At 43.2% G+C, this 21,228-nt stretch overlaps 1 protein-coding gene across 8 annotated transcripts in view; it reads left to right on the forward strand.

Annotated features, from left to right (window-relative positions):
- Positions 1-21,228, forward strand: part of SFXN5 (sideroflexin 5) — a 107,977-nt gene that overhangs the window by 32,443 nt on the left and 54,306 nt on the right. For all 8 annotated transcript variants that reach the window (XR_006529321.2, XM_014836644.3, XM_044772667.2 and 5 more), the window contains exons 4-6: positions 414-440; positions 1,012-1,066; positions 3,059-3,084. Coding sequence is in view for 7 of the 8 variants with exons in the window: in XM_014836644.3 (XP_014692130.1) it covers positions 414-440; positions 1,012-1,066; positions 3,059-3,084 (108 nt within the window). In the remaining variant the exon portion in view is untranslated. The remainder of the gene's footprint in view (positions 1-413; positions 441-1,011; positions 1,067-3,058; positions 3,085-21,228) is intronic.

A 21,228-nucleotide genomic window follows, 5' to 3' on the forward strand; every position in this document is an offset into this window, starting at 1 on the left:
AGCTCTGAAATGATCACTCTATGCTGCCTGTAGTGATTCTGGGAGACAACTGAAGTATCTTCATTTAAATTAGGGCTGCTTACCTAGCCATACCTTAGCATCAGCTAGAGAGCTTTAGAAGAATGCTGGAAGGATTCTTCAGGTAATTTTACAGCACAGCCTGAGTTGAGAACCCTTGGTTTAAATGATGTGTGAGATCCCCTAGCTCTGCTGTTCTGGGATCCCTGAGGCCACACTCCCAGGGAAGCTGCCAGACCTGGGGTGACCAGGACAGCCTGAGCCTCTTATGCCCTTTGGAGCCAGATCTCTTGGTTAGAAAACGTGGCTTTGAGACCTTAAGTTGATGTGTGCTTTTAATTTTTATTCCTTCTTTTCTTTTCCTTTCTCTCCCTCCCTTCCTTCTTCTCTTCCAGCTCTGGAGTGCTCAGAAAATCAAGCAGGTAATCCGATTTTGGATTCTTTTCCTTCTCTTCTCCTGCTCTCCTGGACCCTGCCCCGCCCTGTCCCGGGGATCCAGTGGAAGTTCCTCCTCCCATGGCTGTTACTGCTCGGCCGTTCCCCTCCCCGCATGCCCCCGGCCACCTCACCCCTCCCTTCTCCCCCAGCACCCAGGGCCTGAGCTTCTGAAGACTGGAGTTCAGGCCAGCTCACCTTTCCCTGGGCCCCTGAGCTCCTTCCCTGCAGGCTCCTTCCACAAAATCCTTGTCACGTGCCTGCTGTGTGCCAGGTGTGGGGCCCAGAGGGCCTGCAAGGTGGACACAGTCCCGCTCTCCCCTTCCTTCAGCTTTGCACCTTAGTCAGGAGGAGAAGGACTGTTGGTGGCCCCTGCTTTGGTTTTCTCTTGCCCTGAATGGTGGGAAAGGACTGACAGACCAGAGGGCAAGATACAGCAGCCACTGGTCATCTGAGTCTTCCTGGGGGAGCGCTCCTTCCCCTCCCCTCCCCCCTCCTTCCCCAGGTCCTCTCTCCCTCCCCCACTGTCACCCTGTGCTCTGTCCCGGCTCTTGCCAGGCTATTCTACACCCGGACACCAATGAGAAGATCTTCATGCCCTTTAGAATGTCAGGTAAGCCCCTGGGACCCTCTGGTTCTGCCCGGCCCGGGCACTTGCTATGGTCACAGCTCCAGGAGCACCCACATGTGTTGGCCTGCGGACGGGCAGAGCCCGTTACACACACAGCCACACCTGCTCCTGCATGTTCACCTGGGCTCAGCCGTGCAGGACTCTGGCCAGGCCTCCCAATAACCTGTGGAGCTTTTAGAAAATGTACCTGACTGCCTTTTCTGCCTGAGCAGTCGGGGTGGAGTGGAGGCCTCCACAGGTGCATCTGGTGCCCCACCCCCAGCTCACACACCGCTCACTTAGCGGCAGCCTCCGGGCTGAGACCTTCTAGGGGCAAGCCCTGCCTTCTGAGTCACTCCCTCTTACCTATGTACACTGCGCCCTTGCCTTCCGTGCCCTGCTCCCTGCTCAGCCCTTCCAGGCAGTTAATCCCAGGACTAACCCCCTGGTCTCTGGTCCTGCTGGTAACCTGCCCTTCAGAATGTATGTGCTGTGTTTGCACTACTGCACACTCAGGGAAGGTGCATGCCATTCTGTGGAGACCAGTGGGCAGAGGGGAGGGTGGGAAAGTGAGTATAAGGTCCTTGCCCACAGGAAGTCCCCACCCTGCGGTCGCTGGAGGGAGAGCTCTGTATGCATGAGCTTACTGGCCTAGAAAGCACTTGCACATACACTGGCTGGGGCTGGCGTGGTTATCCTGCCTACAGTTCTGAGAGGCTGCAGGCCTCGCCCAGGGTCACACAGCAGAGGCCAGACTCACATAGAGCGCTGATGCCTCCTCCATGCTGTTTCTCGGTGCAGTGGGGCGTAGGCACCCCCGAGTTACAGGGTGGGTGGGAGGGCTGCTGCCTTGGGAAGTCCTCAGGCAGCTGAAGAAACAGTCTCTACCAGTGAGTGTTCTCAGTTAAGTGGGTTAGGCAGGGTCCCCTCCTGTAAAGAGCCTGACCTCACGGGGGCGAGAGAATAAACAACCAGGTGGCATCATCGTGCAAACTGGGGCAGTTAGCACCCAGTGACCCCGTTTGCCATGAGGACCCTTCAAGGCAGCGAAGGCTCCAAGCATCTTGTATCCATGGCGGTAGGCGCTCCCCAGTCCCGGCACAGGGCCGGAGCAGCTCTCACCCTGAGCCTGGCTTCTCTTGTAATTCCCCAGTCAAGCTTTACACCTCTCTCCAGAGGGATGCGGATAGGAGAGGGATGTCTCATGTGCATGCACAGTTATGCACACTTGGGATGTGAACCTTTGCTTTAGACGGAACTCAGATAAGTGTGGTTCTCTGCTGACTGGTTGTTATAAGTTAGAGACTGGGGACAGGAAGCTGCCATTGACAGCAGTGGGGGTGGCGGAGGGAGCCTTGCTGTGAGCAGTGGGGAAACAGCACCCAGGGCCTGGCTGTGCTTCACCTCGGCCCTCTCCTGCTCTCCTGAGGATGTCTAGCCAGCCTTCTAGAGATTTAAAGACCACTGGCACTTAGAGGTACATGTCTCACATGGGTAGGGAATTCCCTTTCCGGAAATGGTCATGATGCCGGGGAAGTAAGGGCGTATGCTAGAAAGACAAACTGAGGGAAGGAGGACATTCAGGGGCCTTCTGAGACATCCAGAGTTGTGAAGCAAGTGTGGGCAGGGGCTGTGATGCCTTGTGGAGGAAATCATGGGAGGACCACCAAGTTAGAGTGGTGGTGCCCCAGCCCTGGGCAGCCCTGCCTTCAGGAATGAGCCTCTGGGTTTTGCATGGGAGTGAGAACTGTCTGGTTAAAGGGGAACAGAGAGAGGGAGGCTGGGGGACACAGCGGAACCCTCTGTCCTGGAGAGGGCCAAGCTGGGAAAAGGTGTGAGGCCTGGAGGTGCCTCTCGCCTAGCCGACCTGAGCCACTTCATCCGGGCCACGGCGAGACCAAGCCCAGAGTCTCTTCCGGTATCTCCGTTGAGAGGTGGGTAGGGTGGAGTGAGGGGGCATTAGAAGACCTGACTCTTTTCTCTCTCCTCTCACAGGTTACATTCCTTTTGGGACGCCAATTGTAAGTATTACTTTGAAAGGATTTTTCTTTTCTAAAAGAAATTTTTAATGTATAACTTTACATCATTGTTCATGAATATTTGATTGAGTTGTTGATTTGGGAAAAATTCCTAGAGGGAAATTATTATTAGACAAAATAGCATATATTTCTTTTTAGTTCTCTTGATGTGTGTTGTCAAACATCTTTCCACAGAAACTGTGCATATGTACACCCAACACAGAGCCTCGCAGCGCCTTCGTCCCTGCACATTTTCCATCCCGAGTATTGTCATTAGGACATGCTGTTTACAGGTTTTCCGAAAAAGCTTGGGCAGTTGGAAAGTAAGGGTGCTTTTTGAAAACTAAAGTTTAAAATTAACTCAGAAAAGATTCAGTATCGTTTTTGTTTCAGTTTTGGAATCAGAGTTAAGTTTACTCTTAATTTTTTTTTATATTGGAGCAAAACAAACATACAGAAAGGTGCATTTGTCATAAATGTACAGCTTGATACATTTTCACAAAGTGAGCTCATCCAAGTAAACATGACATAGATAAAGATTTAGAGCATTACCAGCACCTCAGAAACCCCTCCTGTACCCCCAGTCACTAACCCCACAGGGAACCACTTTTCTGACTTCCTTCACTATATTCTTGTTTTGTCTGTTATTGAACTTTATATAGATGGAATCATCAGGATGTACTTCTTTTGGCTTAGCTTCTTTCACTCAAAATTGTTTGTCGACTCTTCCTTACGTTATACGTAGTATTGGTTTGTTATTTTTCATGGCTGCATAATATTCCATTGTTATAACTATATCGAGAATTCTTTATCCATCCTACTGTTGGTGAACATTTGGGCTATTTCCAGTTTGGAGTTCACAGCAAATAGTGCTGCTTTGAACATGATTGTACAAGTATTTTAGAGGATCCATATACCCTAATTTCTCTTGAATTATACCTAGAAAGCTAAAGAGATAACAACTGAGTGCAGCATGTGATCCTAGAATTGGGATCGGGATGGGGGCAGGGGTATGTGTAAAATGGTGTTGCAGTCTCACTAAATTAAACCGACACTTACAATGTGAGCCAGCAATCCTACTTTTAGGTACAGTCATGGGCCACTTAAAGATGGGGAACATGTTCTGAGAAATGTTTTGTTAGGTGATTTTGTTGTGCGAACATCATAGTGTGTACTTACACAAACTTAGATGGTATAGCCTACTACACACCTAGATAAACATAGAAAAAGTACAGTAAAAATATGGTATAAAACGTAAAAAATGGTACATCTGTTTAGGGAACTTACCATGAATGGGGCTTACAGGACTGGGCGTTGCTCTGGGTGAGTCAGCAAGTGAGTGGTGAGTGAAAGTGAAGGCCGAGGACGTCACTGGACGCTACTGTAGACTTATAAACACTGGGCACTTAGGCTAACTAAATTTATAGAAAATATTTTTCTTTTGTCAATAGTAAGTTAACCTAAGCTTACTGTAACTTTTTTACTTTATAAACCTTTAAATTTTTTAAAACTTTTTGACTCTTTTGTAATAACCCTTAGCTTAAAACGCAAACACATTGTACAGCTGTACAAAGTATTTTCTTTCTTTATATCCTTATTCTATAGGCTTTTTTATTTAATTTTTTTTTTTTTAATTTGAAAACTTTTTTGTTAAAAACTAAGACACACACAGGTGACAAACTAGGCCCACACAGGCTCAGGATCATCACTATCACTGTCTCCCACCTCCACATCTTGTCCCGCTGGGAGGTCTTCAGGGGCAATAACACACATGGAGCTGTCATCTCCTGTGATAGCAATGCCGTCTTCTGGGACACCTCCTGAAGGACCTGAAGGTTTGCTTACACCAGTATCCCACAAACACATGAGTAGTGTGTTGTGCTACAGCATTACAGTGGCTACGACGTAGCTAGGAGATAGGAATTTTTCAGTTCCATTATAATCTTATGGGACCGCCATTGTATATGGGGTCCATTGTTGGCCAAAACATCATTATGCAGCACATGACTGTATTTACTTCAAGAGAAACAAGTAATAAGTCCACACGAAGATCTATACACAAATATTTATAGTAGTTTTTTTCATATGAGCCTAAAACTGGAAACAGACAAGAATGACCAATAGATGCTAAAACCACCGGGAGAAAAGTGATTGGGAACAGGATATTTGCCCAGTCTAAAAGTTTCTACATATTTCATATATATCATTCCTTCTATGTTTGTTAGTTGGCACTGTCCTATAAGTAAGAATTTTCCCTTCTGCCTCCCCATTTAATGTTTTTTAAAACTATTGGTATGGTCTTGTGTATTTTTTTTGTATTTGGTGGGTAATAATTTACTTCTGTCATTATTCATTTTTAAATACAAACTGTGCCAAATTTGACCAATAGGAACCTTTTACAGCAGTTTCTCCGTCCATGTGACATGTCCTCGTTATTCTTTGAATACTTCACTGCTTTCTGGCACAATAAATGGATATTCTAGACTCATCTTGTAGTTTCTTTTTCCCAATCCTGGAATCCTCCATTTCTCCTAGGAGCCCTGCTTCCTTTCAAAGGGGAATGGTATTTAGAAACCAAGATCTAGATGGTAGGTGTGCTCATTGTTACCGGAGTGTCATTGTTACTAGGCCCTCTTAGCAGACATAGCCAGGAGACACAACTTTTAAAGTCGTGAGTTCATACTAATACCTCTAGTTCCAATCTAACATCTCAAGGTTCTTCCCCTCCTTCCATTCCATATTTATACCTCCCTTCTCCCTGAATGAGAATTCAACAACAATATATATTCACTTACTAAATCTTATACATACAAATAAAAGAGTTTCAGGATTGCTACATCAATGCCACTCCCCCAGAAATGTAGTAAGTAAAGCCCAAGATTTCTCTGAAGTTCTTTTGGTCTATTGACTGTGTCCTACTGAGAGGAAACGGAGAACTGTGTTCAAGATTACTTGAGTTAATTTTTTTCTTCCATGTGTTTGTGTTATTTATTTGATACACAGTTAGGTTTATTTGTTTCTTTTGGCATTCAGTTATAGTTATTTCCCCATTCTTATTGATTTATTTTTTTGAAATGTATAAAATGTCAACATAGTTCAAAAGGAAAAGCTGTGTAAAAAGGCATAATAAAAGTTCTGTCTCCCTCTCCATCCCTTCTATCTCCTTCCTACCCATCTTCTGTAGGTAAACAATTTTATCCTTCCTAATTCTTTTTGTAAAAATAAGCAAATACAAATATATTTCCCCTTCTTTCTTATATAAAAGGCAGCATACTTTATAACTCTTTTGCACAATGTTTTTTTTCACTTAATGATATATCCTGGAAATCATGGTATATCAGTCTATGGAGACCTTTTTCATTTTTTTTTTTTTTTAATAGCTGCAAGTAGTGTACTATGTGGAAGAACCATAATTTATTTGGCTAATTTCCTACATATGGATGTTTAAGTTGTTTCCTATATTTTGCCCTTATGAATAATCTTGTACATGTTTTTTGATATTGTTGGAGATATATCTTGAGGATAAATTCCTGGCTTCTATGGAAGGACTAATTAAATAGACATTTCTGGCAACGCTGAGCAAGAAAAAAGAGAGAAGATGCAAGTAAGCAATATTAGGAATAAAAAGTACGATAACTATAGATATAACAGAAATTTAAAAGATCAGAATGCATTGAACAATCAGGGGCAATCAATTTGAAGACTTAGAAGAAATGGATGCATTTCTTGGAAAGGATAGTTTACCAAAAACTGCCTCGTGAGATGAAATATAGAATTTGAATAGACCTACAAATAGAAAGAAATTAAATTAGTTGTTTGAAATATATGCATCAAAGAACAAACAACCCAAAAATCACCGCTAGGCTCCCATGATCTTCCAGGTGACTACACTCAAAGAAATAGCCAAACTGAATTTTTGTAAAACTCCTGAAATGGCATAAAAAAGAGGAAATGTTCCTCAATTCATTTCTGAGGCACTTTGAGACCATACCAAAGAACTAAGTGCAAGAAGAAAATTATAGGCCAATACCACTTTTGAAATTACATATAAATAGCCTAAATGAAATAATATCAAGCTGAATCCAGCAATGCTTTAAAATTTCATGAAATAATAGCATAATCAAATAATTCTTACCAAGAATGGTAATGTTAGAGAATGTATTAATATAATTCATCACATTAAAAAATTGAAGGAGAAACATGATCATGTCAGTAGATAGAAAAAAGTCATTTGATAAAATAAAACATAACACCATTTACAGTTTTTAAAAAAGAGAAGGTTAGGTCTAGAAGGAAACTTTGTTAATTTGATAGAATGTCTACCAAAAAAAAAAATCCAAACCCTGTAACAAGCACCATTCTTTTTGTTTTTTCTATTTTTTTTTATTCAGGTAAAATTACTATATGAGATTATATAAGTTTCAGGTGTGCAACATTATAAGTAGACATCTGTATACACTACAAAGTGATCACTACCAAAAGTTTAGTTACCATCCGTCACCATACAATTGACCTCCTTCACTCATTTTGCCCACCCCGCAACCCCTTTCTTTATTTTTTTTTTATTGCAGTAACATTGGTTTATAACATCATATAAATTTCAGGTGTACGTTATTATATTTTGATTCCTGTGTAGATTACATTCACCACCCAAAGACTAGTTACAATCCACCACCATACCTATGTGCCTAATCACCCCTTTCGCCATTCTCCCTCCCCCATTCCCCTCTGGTAACCACCAATCCAATCTCTTTCTATGTGATTGTTTTTGGTGTTTTATCTTCTACATATGAGCGAGATCAAGCAGTATTTGACCTTCTCTCTCTGACTTATTTTGCTTAGCATAATACCCTCAAGGTCCATCCATGTTGTCACAAATGGCTGGATTTCATCCTTTCTTATGGCTGAGCAGTACTTCATTGTGTATATACCGCATCTTCTTTATCCATTCATCCCTTGATGGGCACCTAGGTTGCTTCCAAGTCTTGGCTATTGTGAATAATGCTGCAATGAACACAGGGGTGCATGTATCTTTATGCGTTCGTGTTTTCATGTTCTTTGGATAAAAACCCAGTAGTGGAATAGCTGCTTCATATGGTAGATCTTTTCTTAATTTTTTGAGGAATCTCCATACTGTTTTCGATAGTGGCTGCACCAGTTTGTACTCCCACCAGCAGTGTACGAGGGTTTCCTTCTCTCCACATCCTCTCCAACACTTCGTGTTTCTTGTCTTGTTAATTATAGCTGTTTTGATGGGAGTGAGGTGACACCGCATTGTAGTTTTGGTTTGCATTTCCCTGACAGTTAATGATGTTGAACATCCTTTCATGGCAAGTATCATTCTTAAAGATGAAACAGATAAGGGTAAATTCTTAATGTCTGGTACAGGATAAGAATGCCTGATAATTCTTCTTCTATCCCATTTTCCAAGGAGACTGGCAAATACAATAAGACATGAAAAAATAAATAACTAGCATTACGATTGGAAAGGAAGAAATAAAATTATTCATGGGAATAGGCATACTGTTGGAACTATTGTTTTAAAAGATTTCTGGTTGTAAGACAGGTATAGAAAATTTTTATTGTATGTCTATAATCCTATAATAAACATCTAGAACATGATTTTTATTAAAAAAAGATAGCATTTACGATAGCACTTAAAACTATAAGGTACCTAAAAATAAAATCAAGAAAAGATTGCAAGACCTTTATGGAAAAATTTAGAAAACTTTATTTAAGGAAGTTGGAGTTCTAAATAAATGGAGAGGTATATGGTCTTGGATGGGAAGACTCATCATAATCAAGATATCAATCAATGGGGCCGCCTGATGGCACAGTGGTTAAGTTTGCACGGTCTGCTTTGGCGGCCCGGGGTTCGCCAGTTGAGATCCTGGGTGCAGACATGGCGCCGCTTGTCAAACCATGCTGTGGCAGGCGTCCCACATATAAGGTAAAGGAAGATGGGCATGGATGTTAGCTCAGGGCCAGTCTTCCTCAGCAAAAAGAGGAGGATTGGTAGTGGATGTTGGCTTAGGGCTAATCTTCCTCAAAAAAACAAACAAAATAAAACAAACAAACAAAAGAAGATATCAATCAAGATATTAATTTTCTTCAAAGTAAAATCTATATTCAAAATCTCAGCAGGATTTTTCATGGAACTTGACAAATTGATACTAAAAATTATGTGAGCAAACTAAGGGCCAAGAACAGCCAAGACCGTTTTTAAGAATAAAGTGATGGGAGATGACTCACTCTACCAAATATTATAAGACAGTTTGGTTTGGGTACAGGGATAAGCAAATAGCTTGATGGAACAGAATAGAAAGCCTGGAAACATACCTCTGCCCATATGGAAACTTGATCTTCAACAAAGATGACATTACGAATCAGAGGGGAAAAAGGATGGACCCTCTAATAAATCAATGGCTACCTAGATGGAAAAGAAAGAAAGCTAGATCTCACCTCATACACAAAACATATTTAAATATGAAAAGAAAATATTTGCAGCATTGTTTATAATAGTAAAAGACTGGAAACCACCAAAACGTCCCTCAACAAGAAAATGGATAAATAAGTTGTGGTTTAGTCATAAAATGGAATACTTAACACAGGAAAGAAAGTAATGAACAGGGGTTATATTTATCAATATGGATAAATCCCCAAAATAATGTTGAATGTAAAAAATAATAGCAAAGTAATAGTACTGCCTGATGTCATTTATATAATGTTTAAAAATATGCAAAGCAATATTATGTATAGTTGTGGGTACATTTTTCATGTATCCATAAAAACATTCATGGGAATAATTAGCAACAGATTCATAATACTGTTTACCTGTTGGGAGAGAGAGAAGGGCTTGGAATCTCGCAGAACAGGAATGCTTCATTTGTATTTGAAGTGTTTCATCTTTCAAAAGACAAAATTTTCATAAAAGTTTGACAAAACTATAAGATTTGACAACACGTGGATGCTCATGTTATCCTCTAGACTTATCTGTATGCGTGAACTATTTCATTGTATATATATATATATATATATATATATATATATTTAAATATATATACATATGTAGACAGAGTATCATTCACATCTTTATCCTTATGCAGTTTCCCTGGAACTCCTACATTGTTCTGAAATATTCTGAGGAAGGATTATAAGTTTCCCACCATAATTGTGTGTGTTTAATTTCCACCTGTTTCTTGCAGTTGGTGCTGGATGTATTTCAATGCAATGATGTGTCCATGACAGTTTTACCTTCTTGGTGTCATAATCTCCCTCCCTCTTTGACACACACACACACACGCTCACACACGAAATGCCCATTTAGTTAGATACTGTTGTCTTGAATTTTACTTCATCTTGTGTTAATATTTCTATTCCTGTTTTGTTTATTTGCCTTGTAAATCATTGCCTATACCTTTAGATCAGAGTGACATTTCATTTTTGTGTCATTTTGTATTATATGTCTCTTGTAGACAAAATTTAGCTGAATTCTACTTTTTTACCCAATTTGAGAAACCCTGTCTTTAATTTTAATAATAAATGGAACTCATTCATATTTATTCTGAAACTCGCTATTGTGACCACTTATCCCAGGCACCAAGTGGTTGGTTTGTCGGTTTGCTTATTAAGCTTTGTTATTGTTTCCATTTCTTTTTCTGATTTGTACTAAAGTGATCGTTTTCATTGGTCCTTTTGGTTTCCTAAGTCGTTTGAAAGAGGAGCATCCCAATTCTCTCTAGTTACCATTCATCTGTAATATTTTAGAGAGGTCCCATTATATTTACCTTATCCATATCAATAATTGAATAATAAATATAACCTCCTCAGCCCTACCCACAAAGGAAGAGACTTTTAACATTCCATTTGACTCTGCTCTCTACACCCATACACACCTGCCAAGATTTGGGAAATAGTTTGGAATCTCATCAGATTTTTGAGTCCTTGCTTGACACCTGTATTAAACCTTACAGTCATTTAGGCTTTGTGTGTGTGTGTGTGTGTGTGTGTGTGTGTGTGTGTATTTTCTGTGTTTGGCTAGAGTACTTCTTTGAATAATACTCGGAGTGTGTGGGCAATAGACTTTCTGAGTCCTTGCCTTTCTGGAAATGTCTTTTTTCCCTTTCATACATGAACAATAGTTGGCCCGATTCTCTCTTCCTTTATAGGTAAACCTCCCCCCGCCCCCTGGGATCCTTTGGTATTTTTCTCTATCTTTGGAGTTCAGAAATATCCTCAGGATTAAAAAAAAGTCTTCTCTGTATATTTTGTAAAATTATACAAGTAATACATGAATATATTCTTTGGAATTCAAAAATACCACTAAGAATTTTTTGAAGAATATTTTAAAAGTTGTACAAGTAATACATGAATATGTTCTCTCAGCTCAAAATTCAAACGATACAAAGAAAGTAAAAGTTCCTCTGACAACCCTTAACCCCAAATCTGCTCCCTGAAGTGGCCTCTATTAGAAGGTTGCTGTGAAATTTCAGGCCTTTTTCTAGACATACATACATATGAATTGTCATTAAACATTTTTTTGTTTTATATTTTTTCATTAAAAATACAACAGTATAGTTATTTATCTACAATTAGCTTATTACACTTAGCGGTTTGCTTACATAAAGATCTGCTTCATTCATTCATTCATTCATTTGTTCATTTTTCCTACTGAGTAGTATTCTCTCCCCAAGTGATGGATTTAGATTGTTTCTGATTATTTGCTATTAAAGTAACAGTGCTGTGAAAAATCTTTGTAAAGCTCTTTTTGCACAAGTATGAGGACTTCTCAAGGCCCATTCTAGAAGGAGAATTTGCTGCAAAAATGGCTATGCACATTGAAATTTTTGATGACGATAGCCAAATTCCCTTCAGAAAGGCTCTATTTCACACACCTTTGTAACACTGGTATTCACATTGGTAGTGTTTTTTGCCAGTCTGATAGGAGAAGGGTAGCATCTCATTGTGGTTTTAATTTTTATTTCCCTGAACACCAAAAAGATTGTGCTTCTCTTCATCTATTTACTGGCCATTTATATTTCCTCTTCTGTGAATTGCCTGTTCTCATCCTTTGTCCATTCTTCCACTGACTGTATTCTCCTGATTGATTGTAAGAGTTCTTTATATATTTTGGATACTAATCCTTTGACTTGCATATATTGCAAATGTCTTCTCTCAGCTGCTTTCCCTTTACTCTCTGGTGTCTTCGTTGTAGAAAAGTTTAAATTATTGATGTTTTCAAATGTAAAGATCTTCTCTTGGATTGATTTTGTGTCTTGTCTCCACCACCCACCTCTATCTCCTTTATGAAAACAACTGGATTTGTGAGCGTTGTGTCTAGGAATCAGCTCTTGGATGTATTTATCAATTTTTCTGTTCTCTGTTCCTTGTTTGTTCATTTCTGTTTTTGTTCTTATAATACCCCTCTCCCTCCTCTCTTTGGTTTGTTTGTTTTTTCACATTTGGCCTTGAGTGCTTAATTTATTTATTCTCATTTTTTCGTTCTAATGAAAGTGCTTATGGCTGTGAATTTGCTTCTGAGTGTATCCAGTACCTAGCTATATCTAACATGTTTTCATATATAGTGATCTATGTTTTTATTTTCTAAATAAATTTGCGATGGTAGTTTTCAATCCTCTTTAATCAATTAGGTAGTTAGAAGAAAACATTTTAAATCCCAAGTGGTTGGGTTTTAAAAAATGTATTATTTTGTTATTATTTTCTAGTTTATCTATTTTCAGAGAGAATGACCTCTACAGTTCTGCCATTTGCCATGTATTGTGGTTTTCTTTGTAGCATAGTATATGATTATATCAGTTAGGATTAGGACCATCTGCATATAAAAAAGTTTAAAATAACAGTGGCTTAAACAAAATAATTTATTTCTCTCTCATGTCAAAGAAGTTTGGTGATAGTCAGATCCCCACAATGCTATCAAGAACCCAGACTTCCACTTTTCTACACCATTCTCTGTGCTGGCTTCTATCATCAAAATCACCTCATAACCCAATATGGCTGTTGGAGTTCCAGCCATCGCATCCACATTATAGGGAGGAGAAGAAGGTTGTACCTCCCAACTGAATCAATTCACCTTAAGGAGCCTTCTTCGAAGTCTCACGCAACAGTTCTGTTTACATTTCATTAGAATTTAGCTAGATGTATAGTTAATCTCCAATTATAGGGATTCTGTTAGTATGAAAGAAGGGAAGAATGGTTAATAAGTAGACAAACAAAAATATGCCATAATAACTTTTATAAATATTCCATTGACACTTGAAAAAAAAAAAAGACATATCATTTAGCAGTATCTGCTCTTTGCCCAGCCAAAGAAGTTGAATTTGGGGCTCATTTCGCCATAAGAGGCCAACTAGACCCTTATAGATTAATGGCTGCCATCAACTGGAGTGAACTAGGTGACCCAGGGGATGCCAGCACTGTCTCTAGTTCACAAGGTGTTATTGAGGACATCCCATACTTTTCCACTCTCTCCTTTTCCTACCCAAGACAAGTGAGTCATTTCAGGGTCACCAGGGCCTTGGAGGCATCCTGGGAACTTGGGTGCTGATACGCTCCCGTGCTGGTCAGGGCTTCACTGCAGAAACAGATGCTGTGAATGTCCTATCAGGACCGGTCGTCTCCCAGCTGGGGGCAGACATCCCTCTGGGGATGAATGTGTGGGGTATGAGAATAGGACGGCCCAGCCCCTGAGGTCCTGTGTGGACACTTAATTGAAGTGAATGGGTAGCATGAGCTGGGACATCTCCCAGCAGACCCCAGTGGTAGCCAGAGCTCCTGAGAGGAGCCGTTGGACATGGAGAACCTGTAGCCTTCCATCTTGGCATGTTGATGTGGATAAGCAACCTGAGGACTCATCGGTCCCACTCCCTCCCTGACCACTGCCTCACATTGTGTGGAAGAAGCACTGTGGCTATTCTGGCACTGCCACCCAAGGCCTGGCTCCCCCTGCCTCATCAGCTCCCCTCAGGCCCCACTGTCTCCTGGTAGCATGGAGCATCTCAGCCAACGCCTGGTCTGAAGGGGAGTGAAGGTTCCAGTCCACACCTTAGGGAAGCCCCTGGTGGGTAGAACGCATGAGAAATATATACATGCAGAAGCCACTAAAATGCTTACCAAAATAGAAATGGGTTGCCAGCGAATGTGCTAGGAACTGGGTCCCTGAGTGATGAAGGGAAGGGGAGAGGAAGGCTGGCAGGTGCTTTGACTGAGATGCTTCTGGAAGCAACACCCAAGTTGCCTCCTGCCCAGGTGAGCATCCCCTCTCGCCCCCTGCCTGTTCCGCCTGGCCTGAGAGTAACCCCGCCCCCTCCCTGCTCGCTCCGAGCTCGGGAGGAAAGAGCTGGTTTTCTCCCAGAGGCTGCTGCCAGTTTAGTCAGCACATTTCACAGATCCACTGGCACCCATGTAGCGTCTTATTTTAAGCTTAACATTTGAAGATGGGAACTTTTCCCCCCTTCAGTGTGTGGCAAAGAGATCCCAATTTATACATAAGCGTGGCGGCTAAACCGGTGCACCAAGGCTGTTCCCGTGGCTAGTGTGGTTCACGGCTCCCCTTCTCCGGGTTCCTTCCCGGAAGAACCCCACCAACTGTAGTCGCTTCTTGTAATCGGCAGCTTTATTCCCAGGTTTCCACTAGGAGGTGTGCAGCACCGTCCTTTCCGTGCACGTGTGGCTGGGGAGAGGCAGGGCCAGTGTTCCGGGCCGGTCCTGTGCTCTCTGCATCCCCCCAACTGCCAGCCTGTGCCCTGCACCCTTGGCTCCCATAATGCCTCAGATCCCAGGGACTGGGTTTTTCTCGTGGGTCCGAGGTTCTCCCAGGTGGCCTCAGTGCCTCCCTCCTCAGCCCTGAGCTCCCCGTGACACTGCTGTCCTCCTCTGCCCTCCCACTGTCATTCTGGAACTCTTAAAACTCAAGGCCCCAGTGCCCCATCTCCAGCTGGAAGACTCAGGAAGTCAGACCGGGAGCATCCAGGTGGTGAGTCCAGTGGCCTTGGGTTAGTTAACATCCAAACCAGCTTTCTGTCTTGGGACTTTCAGAGCTCAGACTCTATTCTAAATCCTCTCATTTTAACAGTACAGATGTTCCTGTGGACTTAGAAACCCCATTTCTCGGAAGGGGCTGGTGTAGGTCACTTCATGTCTGTGGGAAGGAGGGGTGGGCCACAGACGGTTCACGTCACATGAGGATTTCGCTGTGTCCCAGGGCCTTTCTGACGTCTCTCAACCCTCCTCATCCCACACCCTGCTTTTTCACACCTTTAAATCCCAAACCCGGCTTTCCTCCTGGCCCGGCTCCGCTGCAGCTGGACCCGCTCATTTTGGCCTAGTTACACTGTACAACAGGTGATTCCAGTTAAGCTGGAATTGACCGGTGAGGGACAAACATTCATTTGACAAAAGATGTTTACTTTAACTAGTTGCGATCCTTTAAATAGCAGCCCTCCTAATACACCAAAGTGTTATTTTTTAGATCGTTAGCCACATGAATCAGAAGATGGAGACAAAGTAGAAGGTAAAAACCAGCAAATTGTTGTGTGCTGGGCCCATGGCAAGTCTTTTGAAGACAAAGGGGAGCATTTTAGAGCTGAGTGAGTCAGTGTGGAGGAAATGGATATGATGCCAAAGTCCTGCTGCTTTACCAGTAAGGACTCCCAGATACGTGAGGAGTGAGTGTCGGATGGTCTCACCCCACTGAAGCTTCTAGAAGCTCTCGAAGAAGATAGATGTCAAACAGATACTTTCAACTGAGATGAATACTGCAAGGAAGGCAGGCGGGGTGCTGGGGGACTATGTGACTGGAGACCTAACCTTATCTTGAGGGTCAGGGAAGGCTTCCTGGAGGAAGGGACATCTAAGCTGAAACCTGGAGGATGAGGGGGGATTAGCCAAGTAGATACGGGCTGGGGGGTGAGAGGGACAGTTATTTTTGCCAAGCAAGATGCTTCTGTACCCTGTTGTCTTCCCCTGACTTAAGTTTCACCCAGCTGTTTTGACACAACTCCTGTTTCCTCTCCAGATTTTCTAAACTTTTAAAAAATCTCTCTCCTATCACTTGAATCAGTTTTGCATGGGTGGCAACCAAGGGGGTGGGGGTTGCTAAGTTCTCTCTTTCTGAGTCCCAGTGTCGCAGAACACAGAATTGTGACCAGTGGCCTTGCTCCTCTGTCCTTGTCTTCAGCTGTTGATGTCCCACTTGTGGCCAGGCAGGTTGGAATATTTGCTGTCTCCTCTCTCCCAGATGGAGACCTCATCTCTTGATGGGGTTAGAACACTCTGAAGGAAGAGGCCTGAAGTCAAGATGCAATTTTGCTTGTGAGCCGGTTGCCATATGTGTACCATTGACCCCATTCCTGATTCTGTCCTGAGACGAGGCTCAAGCACAAACTTCCCTTCTTCCTGGGCTGGCCAGGGCTGCCCCAGAGTTGGGCTAACGGTCACCAGGTGGAGTGGGTTGATAAGCTAGGCTGCTCAGGAACCAACGTCACCAGTGAAGACATAATTGAAGGTACATTAGCAATGGTACAGAATTTTGGAGGAGGAAGGATGGCATATCCACTCTTCATATGTGGTGATCCCTGTATTAATCAGCTATTTGCTGCTCTAGTGCTGTATAACAAACATCCACAAAATTTTGGTGGCAGCCATAAGCATTTATCCTTAGGCATCTGTGGTTGCCTGGGGTTTGACTGGTCTAGACTGGGCTTGACTGAGGTAGTTCTGCTTCTCATGGCAGGTCTCAATGGGGTCAACTGGGAGTCAACTGACCCAGGCTGGACTCTCCTCTTCACATTTCTTGTCCTCCTTGGACCGGGATGCTAGTCAGGGCTTGTCTTCCTGTGGCAGTGTTAGAAGCACAAGAGGACCAGCAGAAACACATAAGGGCTCTGAGGCCTGGGCTCAGAACTGGCACCCTGCCACTTTCTCCCACACGCTCTTGGCCAATGCAAGTCGTATGGCCCAAGCAACGCTGAGGGCATGGAAATACATTCCTCCTGTGGCAAGGGAGGAGTGAAGAATCAGGACCAAAAACTCAGTCTGCCCCCCTCTCCAAAGGTCAACACCCTCATGCAATTCAGACTTTAATAAAAGGAGTAAGGAAGAGATGGATGATGGTCGTCGTTGTCACAATCCATCATAGGTCTTTTTCCTGGCCAAGAATTAACTACCATTCCTGCTAAGGAATTAATGATGTTCTTCAGGGTGTAGTGTGGGCCCAGCTTTGTGCTGAGTGGTTTGAGGGACATCAGAGAGAAGAGCCTTGACTCTACCTCCAGGAGCTCCAGGAGCTCACTATCCTTTGAGGGTTATGGCTTGTGTTCAAAGAGAAGATGGGGCACAAGTTGGTGCTCAATTGTGTAATGCAGACTGTGGAGTTCAGAGAAAGGAGAGACCAGCAAAGACTAGAAAAGAACAAGATAGGAGGAGAGGAACAATACTAACACTCAACACCCAGTGAGCACTTGCAGCATGCCAACACTGTGCCAAATTCTTTCCATGTTGCTTCCTCTCATGGCCATCCAGGGAGGCACCAGAGTCATCCCCATTTAACAGATGAAAAAACGGAGGCACAAAGAGCTCAAGTACCTTGCCCACGGTCACACAGATGGTAAATACTAGAGCCAGGATTTGAGTCCCACTCTTCCTGCAAGCAGAGCCTGAGTGATATCACCAGGGCCCATGGCTGGCCACCCGAGGGGAAGGGGAACAGCAAAGATAGACAGATGTGCGAAGAGGACAGCTGCCAGGGGGCGGGAGCTGTGGGGGGCACCCCAGTCATGTTACGAACTATAAATGGGAGCAAAGTTAGGATGTGCGATTTGGCCAAGGTCCTGCAGCAAGATAGGGTGGAGGCTGTACTGGAAATTCTGGCTGTTGGCTCTTCTTCCACTTTCCCTGGTACCAGCCACATTCTGGGCTCTCTCCACTCGTCTGCGCGGCCATGCCTGAAGCTTTTCCCTCTTGGAAGAGGTGCAATCCACTGGCATTGTAGCTGGGTGGACTGGCTCCCTCTCTATCCATCGCTTTCCTCCTTTCCCCTGCCATGTTCTGGAAAGGGCAGCGTGAGGGAATGTGGGCAGGTTGCACCAGAGATATACATCTGAGAACTGAAGGAACATTTATTTTTAATTTAGACTTAAAAAGAAAAAAGGAAGTTATAAAATATCTGCTCTTGCTCCTGGGATTGTGCAGATGGTGCTGCGTGTTGCCTAATAGGGAATGGGGCTGGCACCCGCCTGCTCCTGGCCCCACCAGCCTAACTGTAGGACCTGGAGGGCGGGGTCCCTGTTCCTCTTGCCTCAGCCTCCAGTCGCTCCCTTGGCCCCGTTGGGCCAGTATAGCATCGTGCTCCGCTGCTTTCTAACCTCACCCTCCCTGGACTCACGTCTGCTGATTTCCCAAAGCTCCTTCTTCAATAAGACCAGACTCTTGTTGGCTCTTCCTGCTCCAGTGAACACACACACACATGTGCACACACACACACGTACACACCTCAGCTCTGTCGTCCCTCCTATCAGCAGATAACCAAAGCACACTGACTTCTCTCTTCCTGAACTCCTGGTTATATGTTAGAATTTATGCACACCCGAGGACCTTGTGAAACCATCTTGTCATTTTCACACCCAGCTGTTATAAAGGACGTTCTGCATTTTCCTGTTTGGTCTTTGTGTTTATGGTGGTTAGGTGCTGTATATTCCTCTCTTCTGATAAATTTCCACTGGGAGCAGCATGGAACTTGGCGCATAGAAGATGCTCAAAATGGGCATGGAGCATGAGTCTTCCTTTGTGCTTACGGGGATGAGTAGAGAACGAGCCCCTAAAATCAGAGAGTCAGGGCCTCCAAGCCAGGAAGCAGGAACTCTCTTTCTCTAGCTTTCTGTGAAGGCTTGGGCAGATCACTGAATTTCTCTAAGCCTCAATTTCCCCATTTGCAAAATAAAGAAAGTAATCTTTATTTTGTCTAAGCCCCAGAGTTATAATAAGGATCATGGTAAGTGACAGAAGGGGAAGTGCTTAGCAAAATTAATCAATCAAGCAATCAATCAATCTCTTGAAGAAAGCATAAGGGGTCAGAGCTGCCCAGCCTGGACAACAGGCTGGTGTTAGGGCAGGAGGTTGGGACAGGAGGCCAGATGGGGTTGGCCAACAAGGTGAAAACCTCATTAGTTACAAACTGTGTGTAGTACATTGCCTGGGTACTAGTTTAGTTTAGGGCTGTGGTTTGTTCTGGAAAAGAATTGATATCATAAAAAAATGCACGCCACTAGAAAAAAACAAATGAACATGAAAATGATACCAGAGGAAGTTTAGGGACGAAAAGATAAGAGGAAGCCAGCAGTGAAGTTTGGGCACAAAATAGCTGCAGTGAGAGTCCGTATACTTGGCAGATGTGGGCCGTGGAGAGCTGGCCTGAGCTTCTTGACAGTCAGTGCAAAGAGAGGCACAGTTAAATGCCCAGTGTCTGCAAGACTGATGCAAACCAGATGCTCAGAAGTATAAATTTCTGACCCTGAGACCAGAAAATTTCCCCCAAGAGGATTCATAAAGGGGACCCTGTGATGTAATGAGCAGTGAGTGTCCTGGGCAACAGCTATCTGGTGGGTACAGTGAGTCCCATAGGGCTATATCTTATGACGCTCCTGGTGGCCTAAGCCCAGTTCAGGGGGTGCGGTGGGGCTGGAGGGGGAGAAGACAATGTGGTTCCTAACACACTGTGTTCTGTGAGCTGACAGATGATGGGGAAGGATATGCTCCCGACTGTGGAGAGCAGCTCTGGTTCCTCAGGTTTGGGAGGCAGTCAGACAAGCACATGTGTACGAGTGTGTGCAGGTGTGCACACACACACTTGCTGGCTCACAGTCTCTAGTCTCAGCTTTAGGCCTTTCTGGGCTCAGCTTCCCTCTGTGGTCTGGCTCCTGACTGGGGGGTGACCAGGAGGAGGTCCTAGGTCCCCCAATACTTCTCAGCAAGGGCTGGGGGCTCCCTTTACAGATAATGGGGTTATCTCTATTGACTTTACATCTACTACTTGGAACCTGAGAATAGAATTTTAAACCGAGATAGGACTTCCCAGGTCAACCCTTTCACTCTATAGGTAAGAAAGCTAGAACCCCAAAGGGGATTGTCTTCTGGAGTTCACACAGGGACAGAGCTGAGGCTAAGACCCAGTGCCCTAAGCTGTCCTTGCAAAGAAAGATCAAATCAAATTGGGATTTCATTTTTCGGAGAAAATCTCCTAAGATAATTCTTCATTGGAGCTATGGAATGGCTTCACATTATATCATTTCATTCAAGCTGATATGGGCCAATAAATATAAATGTGTGTGCGTGTTCGCTGTTTTAAAACATTTTAATGTTTAAAACATGATTTACTAATGCTGCTGAGGATGTCTAGAATTTGATTTACTGTGTAGTATTGAATGTTTATACTTGTTCCTTACAGAAATTCTTGCCAAAGAGCCATTTTATCTACAGGAATAATAATTAAGTCAATATGTGGATGGTTGTGCACATTTCCTCCATATGCAGCGGCACTTGGTACATGTTATTTTGCACACAAGCACCCAAAAGGTAAACTTGAGACACACGCATGGGTCCCTGAAGTCCAAGGTTTGGCCAGTGTCAAAATCAGACAGTTAGTCTTGACTTCAACCAGAAAAACAGAGTCAGTGAGTCCAGGTCTTAGGTGATATCTGGGCTTTGGGAATAATGGATCCATACCTCTGTAGCAATATTTAGCCATATGTGTGTATTTATTCATTCATTCATTCATTCATTCACTCATTCAACAAATATTTATTAGACACCTGTGTTCAGTAGCTTAAATGTGGTATAGGTTTTGCTTCATGGGGGCTCAGAGATAACAGATATAAATCCCCCCAACTTGTATTTGTAAAGCACTTAAGGCCTTTGAAATGGTTATTTAATCCTTGCAAAAGTCCTTTGGGATGGCCAGGGTGTGAAGGAGCCGGTTAGCTGAGTGGATGTGAAGGTGTTCTTTTTGTTTGCTTGTTTGTTTTTATTGTTCTTCTGCCCACCAATTACGGAAATAATGCATGTCCACTGTTTAAAAGAATACAGAAATATTCATGAAGAATATGAGAAAGTACCGTGGAGCCCGACCTCCAGAGA

The sequence above is a fragment of the Equus asinus genome, chromosome 6 (genome assembly GCF_041296235.1).
Source record: "Equus asinus isolate D_3611 breed Donkey chromosome 6, EquAss-T2T_v2, whole genome shotgun sequence".
NCBI lineage: Eukaryota > Metazoa > Chordata > Mammalia > Perissodactyla > Equidae > Equus > Equus asinus.